Source organism: Parasteatoda tepidariorum, chromosome 8 (genome assembly GCF_043381705.1).
Source record: "Parasteatoda tepidariorum isolate YZ-2023 chromosome 8, CAS_Ptep_4.0, whole genome shotgun sequence".
In the NCBI taxonomy this organism is placed as follows: Eukaryota; Metazoa; Arthropoda; class Arachnida; order Araneae; family Theridiidae; genus Parasteatoda; species Parasteatoda tepidariorum.
In genome coordinates, this window is record NC_092211.1 from 8,229,897 (window position 1) to 8,239,933 (window position 10,037).

Genomic DNA, 10,037 nt, shown 5'->3' on the forward strand with positions numbered 1-10,037 from the left:
ATTTTTAGAAAAAGTATTTTGTTTATCCTTTGTTGATTTCCAAAGTTGAATTTGTGAAGGTACCCTAAGCAGTAGCAAATTTGGCTTGGACAGACTCTTTAACTAATAAATTAAAGTTTCAAATAGCAAATCATAATTTTATTTTAAAATTGTGTTTTTTTCTCTTGATTTTTAAAATAAATAAATATTTAATCTATATATTTTTATATTAAAATATTCATTTTTAATTCTATATCAAAATAGATCAGCTGAAAAAGTTTTTTAAAAAAATCTATGCACTCATTGAAATTTTTTTCACAAAATTTCTTAATAGAAAATCTGATAATGTCAAAGATACTGTAAACATATTATGAGAAAAAAATACCAGTTAATAATTCAATAGACTTTGAAAGGGAAGAATGACACTATATCAGGAAAAAATATCTGAATTAATTTGCCTTTTTTTTTCTATTTTTGGCATATTAGGGTAATTTCTTTTTAATATAACCTCAAGCTTTAGAAATATACATTTTCCATCAATGAAATATTATGTCAATTTTAATTCCATGCTGTTTCAATCAAGAGGTAGGATTTTAATTAAGATTACAGAGTTGCCACAGACTACTAAAATGAGACTATTTGCAACTATTTTCAGCGTTGGCGACTTTTTTTTGCATGAAAAGGCTTAAAAAGCAACTTTTTTCAGGAATAGGCGACTATTGGGAGACTTTTTTACTCTTAGCGAAGCTTTTTCCCAAAAATGAGCGTTACTTTTCAGAACTTTAGTAAAAGAAAGCAAACTTTTATACAATCATTTATGTCCAAATAGCTGAAAATTTATATTTCCATTAGATTGAATAAAGTACTTGTTATTTTTTCTCTCTGAGGGGCAGTTTTGTTATTTTTGTTTTTTTTTTCTTCTATTAACATTCATATTTTATTATAATTCAACTTTTATTTAGGTACCTATTTTCTAATATGTATACCTTTTATATTTGTACAAAACTTTGTTTTAATTCGAGTATAGTTAGTACTGGGCGATAAATAGATTTATTGCAAAATATCGATTTAACGAATACATCGGTAGGACGATATAGTGACTTTCGTTTTAGGTAGTGCATCAGAAATCTGATTTAAGTTACCGGAATTAGATTACAATCGCGGTTTAACGATTTAATGTGCACGCATGTAAAATATTTTGTTACAGTATTATTGTTTTTAAACCAATAAATCTTAAATCATTTTTAATTTAAGAAAAATAAATTAAAGCTTGGGTTTGCTTTTACTTTGACTTCTTTATTATTTTAATTGAAAAAAAATTAAACAGTGATATTGATGTCATAGTAGAATATGTTTAGAATTAATATTTTCTTTTGTAATAGATTCATTCCTTTTTTATTTATTTTTGATTACATCGCTATATCGCGATGTCAAACTGATAATGTATCACAATTTAAAATTTCTGACATCACCCAGTCCTAATATAGTACTTGACAATTAAGCTATAATTTGAGTTATTTGGCTACTATTTTTGATAAATTTTTGTTCCTGTTCAGGCAACTATTTTCATATTTTTGTTCATTTTTTACTATGGCAACCCTGAGATTATTTGCATTTTTTTCTTTCAAAATTCATGTCTATTAATTACTTTCTACAGCTATGTAAGTCTATAATAAGACAGCATTAAATGTGAACTTTAATCTGTACTTTCAATCTCAAGAATCAAAAGATTTTTAAAATTTTATTTCGAATGTGTTGGAATTTAACATACACCAAGAAAGAAAGTAATTTCGTTAACTAAAATTAATTAACACAGCAATTTATTGAAAATAAATTTTAAAACTAAGAAAAGAAAATAATAAAAGTATCTATAATTTAAAACACTGTTTTTTAACCTTTAAAGTCAATATATATATGGATTTTAAAATTGATATAAATCAGATGATTTAAATCAATGAACCCTGTCTAAAACTAGATTTTTTTTCTTGCTTTTCCATGTCGATTTTCGCCATGTATTACGCAAAAACGTGGTTTTCATATTAGTCAACGTTTTCACAATTTCTTCAACCACAATTCATTTCTCCCTACCGTCGGTCCGTAATGTATGATAGCACCAATCATGTTAAAATACTTGGGAGTCCGCGTGTTCTTCTACTGAACTGGATTCAGTGAGATTCTTGCACTCTCATGTGCAACTCTGCTGCATGTTGCAAGATATTCTCAGTTTCAGGTTTCATTTTCCACCCTCTAAAATCGAACTGAAAAATCTCTCTATCTTTTTATGGTAGCTAATATAATCAAAAAAAGAGTTTTTTTTGTCAAAAACTAGTTATTTTATCATGATTATGCTAAGTCTTTGAAAATTATTTTGCATTTTGTTAATGTACATAGTACTTAAAATATTTTTTGAGTGTATTTTTTATTATTGATATTCAAGAAATAAAATGTTACTTTATTATATAGTGTAAAATCATATCACTCTGAATTTTATTGAGTGCCTTTTTTAGATTTTTTACCGACATGTATTTTTTTTAATTATTATTGTTGTTGTTATGCAAAAAATCAAATATTGTTATTATTCATTTTCTCTTAACTTAAATTTTATTTTCTGGATTTAAGGACACAATTATTGAATTAAAAGATAAGTACAAAATTTTTTTTATTTCTATAGAAACTATTATTGGCACTAGTGATGCTTAATCAATCATGGTAATAAGTACATACTGTAGTAATAAGTCTCAAAATCTCCCCTAGAACAGAAAACTTCTTAAATATCTTGATGTTTTTTAGTACTGGAGAATTTTAACAGTAACTAACACATTTGCTAACTTAATTGTAATTGCCTTTTAAATATTCTGGTCAACTAGAACCTCTGTGTTATAAACTTTGTATATGTGTGTGTGTAATTCTCTATTAAATATAAAAATCAGAATACATAACTTCAACTTAAAAATAAAATATTGTTTTTATCATTTCAGGAAATTAAGAAGAAACTAATCTTCTTAGTCTTCTTTTTGTAATCAGTATCATTTCTGTGCTATGTATATTTTTAAAAACATTGTCGCCTTATAAGCTTTGTATGAAACTTTGAATTAGAATTTTAGTCTTCTTTTTGTAATCATTATCATTTCTGTGTTATGTATATTTTTAGAAACTAGATAGTTTGAAATAAATTGTTTTGCTGCCATTAATCTTTTTTTTTTAACTTTTCATTTACATTTAACTAAAAAATTAAGCACTTAACAAAGTTTTAGTTAATTATCTATCAATTTGTATTGACATATTTTTGTTTGTACCTTAAACATACAAGTTATCTTAATTTATTTAAAAATTTTTGTTATTTGACATAATTGCAGTGTTCCCATGGGTCAGGGGAAAACCTGGAATTGTCTGGGAATTTTAACTCCAAAAAATCAAGGAATAGTCACTGAAAGTTGAAATTTTTTTTATAAAAACCTGGAATATTATGCCTGGAAAATAACTAGTTTTAAAATTGTCAGTAATAGTAATCAGTTATTGAGATTTGAATTAAATAATTCTAACCTCTATTACAATGATCTGTTGTAAAAATTTCAATCAAACTGAAATGTTCCCTTCCTCATTTAATAATATTTTTTATACAGAAAATCTAATATTTCACATTATAAATAAAAGAATAAAAATTTTCTGATGGTCTTAATTTTCACTGAAATTTACCTGGAAAAGTCGGGGAATTTTTTTTCTGGAAGTGACCTTTTTTTGTAATTGTTCAAGCAAAATTATATATGTATCTACAGTGAAACCTTGGTAAGGACTAGGACGCACTAATCTAATGTTGAAAAAACAAATTATTTAATTTTTTTACATGTTTGTATATAATTCAAAATTACATAATTCAAAATAAGGAATTACATTAATATTTATTTTAAGTTTATTCAAATCTCAAGAAAGGTAGTTGTTGTAATTTTGCGATACAATCAATAAATAATAATGCAATGATTCATCAAGTTTCAATTATATGCAAGAAGTTTTAATTATACTATTTCTTTCTTCACATTACCAGCACAAAAATGTTTACCCCACCCTTCAATATCCCTTAAGGACATTCACATAGCTGCCAACTCTACTGGAATAGACTGCTGGATTTTGGCAGTGTCTCCTGGTTTAATAAAAGTTCTCCCGGTTTTGTACATTTTAAAAAAATCTTTAAAATTGAGTAAGTTTCCTTAAAAAATCTCTATTGAAGTAGAATTTTTGTGCAGATTGCTTGCTTGAATATTTAAATAAGTGTCACTAATACATAATAAAGTGAGCCTCATTTATAAAATTCAGTCAACTATCATTGATGAATTAAATGCCTATTACTATTCAAAATTATGAATAAACATAATACATAACATTTCAATATCATTGAATGAGAAATCATAACCAGAAAATATTGCAGTATTCCTATTTTGATCACTATAAATTTCGCTGTGTGTAAAATATTTAGAACATTATGCAACAATTATCATGAAATTTATATTACGTAAAATCTACTGGATTTTTTCCTATCCATGTTGGCAGCTATGCATTCACATCTATGTAAAATTCATAAAAATATGAAGTATACTGCTTTCAGGGAATGTCTAAGAAATTAATCGAATTAAAAAAATATCCACCCTTTGTAAGGGTATATTCATGGCCATGTGATAGAATCGTGGTGACATTGTCGCAGAACGGTACTGAGCTCTTACCGAAAGATTTTTCCTTTGGGAAGTAAAATACTTTTGCTTTTTTTTCTGCAGAAATTTTGAAAGATTTTTTTTTCTTTTCTTCAGAATTATATTCAAAAGATGCTTTTATCGCGCATTGGAGTGGAGAAAAAAAAATGCTTGTGATTTTTCTGTTCTCATTTGATAATGAAAAATAAAGAGCAATGAAGTAAAAAGTTTTGGTTTTCTTTTCTGCAGAAATTTTCATTCTATTTTTTATGCACTTTTCATTTTTTTTTTTTCATTCTATTTTACCATTGATTTCCACATAGCTTTTAAAATCAAATATTCTTAATACTGTATTATTTACTGCAACAACTGAATCTCAAACTGAAAACACGCATTTAGGTAACCCCTTTTTGAAGAGTCCGATTTGTGTGATTTTGCCGTCTGTCTTTTTTTTTTTTTTTTCGGTAGTTACAGCTACGGATTTCACAGATTTTTTTAAATGTAATGCGACATATTAGAATTTAAAAAATATTACATATTCAATTAAAAGTTTTATTTCCTTTGAAGTTGACGCTTCTGTTACTTTAAATTAGTAACATGTATATTTGTAATGTTTAAAAGTATCTTGCAGAAAGATATTATTAGAGAGGTTTGTCACAGAAAGCCCAAAAAAATTCTGCCACAGGGATTCATAGAAAGTCTTCTATAGATTTTGGAAACCTGGTGAAGTGAGGTTTCACTGTAATGATGATTTGATTTTCATAACCATGCTTAAATGATAGATACTTATGTAATGCTAAAAAAATGTATTATTTATTGTATCCTGTGTGATTTTCTTATGTTAAAACAATGAATTTTCAAATTAGTATTTTTATTTCCTGTTAAGAGTTTTTTTACTATGTCAACTGTTTTTAGATTTAATTTCAATTCATTTAAGGTAATAAAATGTTTCTTGCATCACACTCCTTTTATCATCTTGAACTCTAAACACAAAAGCAAAAAAAAAAAAAACTTGGAAAAATAAGAACTTAGTCCGTTCTACACAGAAAGAAATTTTTTTTTTCTCAATGGATCTTACGGATTGTGCAGCCAACACAAAAACTGCAGAATATTCTGTCATTCTTGCCACTAAATTAATAGAGTATTGATATATGAGAATTTGGAAATCAATATTTTTACAATATATAGTTTGTCTAAATTAAAAACTCCCCATGCCATTCGTATGGACCCGCAGCAGCGTCTCTGGTAACGAAGTGTAACTATTTCAAGTAGGAGTGTGGGGTCATTGTTTAGGACAGGTTTTGGCTCACGTTGGTGAGAGAAAATAAATATTTTTCTTCGATCTATTGCATTAGCCTTAAAGTGAAGAGAAGATCCCCCCTGAAATTAGCTATCCTTGTTTTCATAGCAGCAGGGGGAGTTCTTACTGTAGACAAACTATACACATGTTAAACTACATTTACAGGGTGGCCACCCACATTGAAAACCTGGAATTATCAGGGAATTTTTTTTTTATACTGGAAAAGTCAGGGAATTTTAAAGAAAAGCTGGAAATTTTTTTATAGATTTTCTTAATTAAAGTTATTTTATCCATTATACCCACTTTTTTTAGATGGAAATTTATTGCCAAACAGTTGAAATATCAACTTAATAATATTTTGCATGCGTCAAAATTTACTCCATTAATCCCTGTTAAACTAGAATGACACATAGAACCCTTGAATACAGTTTAGGAAAGGCAAAGATTGTAGTTGAAGAAGGAGTTAAAATATTTGCTTCTGTTTATAAAAGTAGCATTTGTTTCACTTCTAATCTGTGGGTTGAATCCAATTATCGTTCAAGTTTGTTCCGATGCTTTAAGTTTTTTTTTTCCTTCTAACTAAATGATTAAGAATGTTTTAGTATTTTTAATTTCATAAAATTCCCCACAAATTAGTTGGTCATAATTTAATAGATTTTATGTTACACTTTTTTTCTAAAAGCTTTTGTACTCCCATCCAAATCGGTGAATTATTTTTCTCAGCAAAGCCAATCAATCACATGTTTTCTTATAATCGCTAACAGCAATGTTTGTCAACAAATTGTTATAATTTTTGCATTGATGCTAATTTTCTCTATTTGATTTTAACCTTTTATAACATATTTTAATTTTAAAAAAATGTTCTTTTAAAGACCGACCATATGTTAACGTTCTGTTGGTAAATAATCTATTTTTGATTCAAAATTAAGATTTTTGCTTTAAAATTTGATTCACAAGGTCCAATTCAAAATTCGACATTGTGTAGTAATAACATTGTCGAAAGTTCGTTACTCTTTTTCCCGATATGATATTTCCGAAACTGTTTCTCTTTTTACCTTAAGGAGCTGGTAAAAATTAGGGAATGTATGGGAGACATGTTAAATGTTGTATAAACATAGGATATAAGTTTTTTTATTAATATGTGTTTATTACGAAGAAGAAGGAAACTAGGTATATTTTTGTTCTGCACTGCAGGTTTCTAGTTGTAAAGAAAATAAAAAATACTAATAATTAATCTAAGCTAAAAAAATCATTTAGTTAGATAAAAATTCTTTAAATATTTTAATTTCATATTAGAAAAGAATAAAATATAAAGAATTTATCTAGTTTTTTTCCATAGGATATGCAATAATAAATTTCACAATTTTGCCTTTGTAACATTAATTTTTTAATATTGCATATTGATTAAAATAATAATTCTGCTTGAACACAACATTATTTAAACATTTGATTTTAGATATTTATTAGTTTAAAGAAAATATGATCAATGAATTTTACAAAGAGCACTGTTTGGATTAAATACAGTATAGAATGTGCTCTATATAAAATGTAAATAAATATAAAAAGTTATTGATGCAAAATCGCCTGAAATTATTGATTTTTATTAATTATTTTTTTTGTGTGAAAATTAGGGATGCAACAAATATTCGATTACTATTTGGCATTCGGCCAAGTATTTTTTTTTCTAAGTTTTGATAGATCAAGGGTGATTGTGAGCCAAAATCAAAATTCCGGAAAATTTCTTGAGTTAAAAAGAAATAATAATAATAACAGTTTAAATTGAAAAAAAATTTAAACAAGGTTTTTTTCCTTTTTCTCAATATTTCTTAGTTTACTTAAAATATATTTAAAATTTTGCACATACCTATACCATTTACACATACCTATGATGACCTGAAGAAGTAATTAAAATTTACAAATATTTCTTTCTTTCTTGAGTTTATGATTGTAACAACTATTTACTGATAAAAAATGAATATTTATCATGAATATAAGCTTATAAAGTATCTCTTTGGCTCTCCCTTACAAACAAAGAAAATAAAATTTGGTTTTTAAGTTCCACCTTTGGAAATTTGATTTTCAGAAACTTCTGTGATTAATGATTTTTTGAAACGTCTGGACCTTCGATCTCCAGAAACCTCCGGATCACTGTTAGCGAAAATTCCGGAAATCCGGATTTTTTCCGGAACACAATCAGCCCTGATAGATTAAATAAAAAGTTATCTAAAATAGTATTTTCATTATGCATTATCAGATATAGTCTTTACACATCTTTGTTAAGTTTTAATATTCATGTGCTTGCAAAATTATATTGTGAAAGATAAATGGATAAGCAAAATTTATGTTTTAAGAATCCAGATTTTCTTTGTTCTGTTTTGATTATAGCACAGCATTTTATGATAGATTTTATTCTTACTTTTTTCTAGTATAGTAAGACAGATAGCTGGTAACAAAAAAATGCTATGATTTTCAATCTTAAAGTTATATTTTAAGAAATAAGAATGTTTTTTTTTCTGTCTTTTCTTATTAACTTTTTATCAAAGTTTTTATTATGATACAGTATTTTTTAAAGAGCGTTTCTGAGGAACGTTATTTTTGATCGCCACTGTTTGAAAAAGCATTAAATTTTCTTTAAAAAATTTAGAACGATTTTTTTTTGTTTCTCTATTTTTAAAAACTTTGGTTTTTATGAGGAGTTTTATTATGGCGGAGCTATTAGACTTCTTTTTTCTACCCTTTACCAATTATGCTGTATTTTTTTTTAAACAGATGTTCAGTTTAATTATGATAGATTTTTATTTTTTATGTTTCGCTTTTGTGTATAATTTTTTGTGGGCATTTTTAAAAGCTTTTCTGATAGACTCTTGTCTTTTAAAGTTTTATGTTTACTTTTTTTTCGGAAAATACTATTTTCAGCATTAAAGTTTTGTCATAAAAATCAAGAGAATATTTTTTGCTATTTCTCTTTCTTTTTTATTAAACTTTACAACTTCAGTTTTTTTTTTGTTTTTTTTTGTAGCTATTAGTTAGTTTTTATTTATCTTAAATATTTCTAATAGATAACTTTTATAATTTTTTCTCTTTATCCCACACCATTAATATAGCTAAGTTTTGATTAATTTTCAAAAATGATTAATTTTATTAATATATAAAAAAAATATGTATTAATGATTTTTTTTTATTGAAAAATGTTTGAACACAGCCCTGGTTTCTACTGACTGTTCGGTAAAAAAAATTTCAGAAAAATTTAGAACCAAGATATTTTTATAGAAACTTTGCTATGTCATTAACATTACAAATAATAAAAACCCATAATGCTGTGTGCATCTTTCCTTTTTGAGTAAAATGAAGAGAAGAATTGAATTTCTTTTTGATGACTAAGTTTCAAACGATGTAATTGTGTGAAACAAAATAATCAGGGTAAAATGCATTTCCACACGCTAAGAAGAGGTTGTGAGGGACTAAAGCTATTAAATCACTTGTCAATCGCATTAGTTCCTCACCAACCCTCCATAGTGTGTGGAAACACATTTTAACCTGATTTGCCCTTCTGTGGTTTTTCTTGTTCTGCTATCTTTCATCCTTCGCGTTTATTTAGTTTTGTTTCTATTTTTCCATTGGCTACTATACGTTTTATATTTCAAATCACTTTAGTTTCTTCTCATTGACTTCTGGCAAGTCTTGAAAGTGAGCACTTCAAACAATGTCAACTGATATTTCCTATGTATATATTTTTGAAGTTTTCACTCAGTTAATTCCTCATCTGATAAGAAATTAAAAGATCCCTCAACAACAAAAAAGGGAGAAAGCTAACAGAGGATAGTAGGATCATTTTCAGGTATTTTTTATAGCAAAAAATATATTTTTCGAAAAAAAAAAAACTTTTTATTTACTTTAATTACTAAACTATACATAAAATGTTCAATGTAACTAAAATAAAAGGTTTGAATTAAAACTAAAACTTTTTGTTTTATATAAACTGTAATATCTTTTGTAAAGACAACTTGTACTCTTTACACACAAAGGTATTTACATAATAATTACACAGGTCACAAATAAAAATAGAACGGAACAAA

The 10,037-nt window shown here is 26.3% G+C and overlaps 1 protein-coding gene and 1 long non-coding RNA gene across 5 annotated transcripts in view; one reads left to right on the plus strand and one right to left on the minus strand.

Annotated features, from left to right (window-relative positions):
- Positions 1-3,166, plus strand: part of LOC107444808 (uncharacterized) — a 36,541-nt gene extending 33,375 nt beyond the window's left edge. For all 4 annotated transcript variants that reach the window (XM_071184459.1, XM_071184463.1, XM_071184461.1 and 1 more), the window contains exon 8: positions 2,958-3,166. In XM_071184459.1, the coding sequence (XP_071040560.1) occupies positions 2,958-2,976 (19 nt within the window). In that variant the 3' untranslated portion in view covers positions 2,977-3,166. The remainder of the gene's footprint in view (positions 1-2,957) is intronic.
- Positions 1-8,021, minus strand: part of LOC139426217 (uncharacterized) — a 189,318-nt gene extending 181,297 nt beyond the window's left edge. The window contains exon 1 of the long non-coding RNA XR_011637427.1: positions 7,826-8,021. This is a non-coding gene — a long non-coding RNA (uncharacterized lncRNA). The remainder of the gene's footprint in view (positions 1-7,825) is intronic.
- Between the last annotated feature and the right edge of the window lie 2,016 nt (positions 8,022-10,037).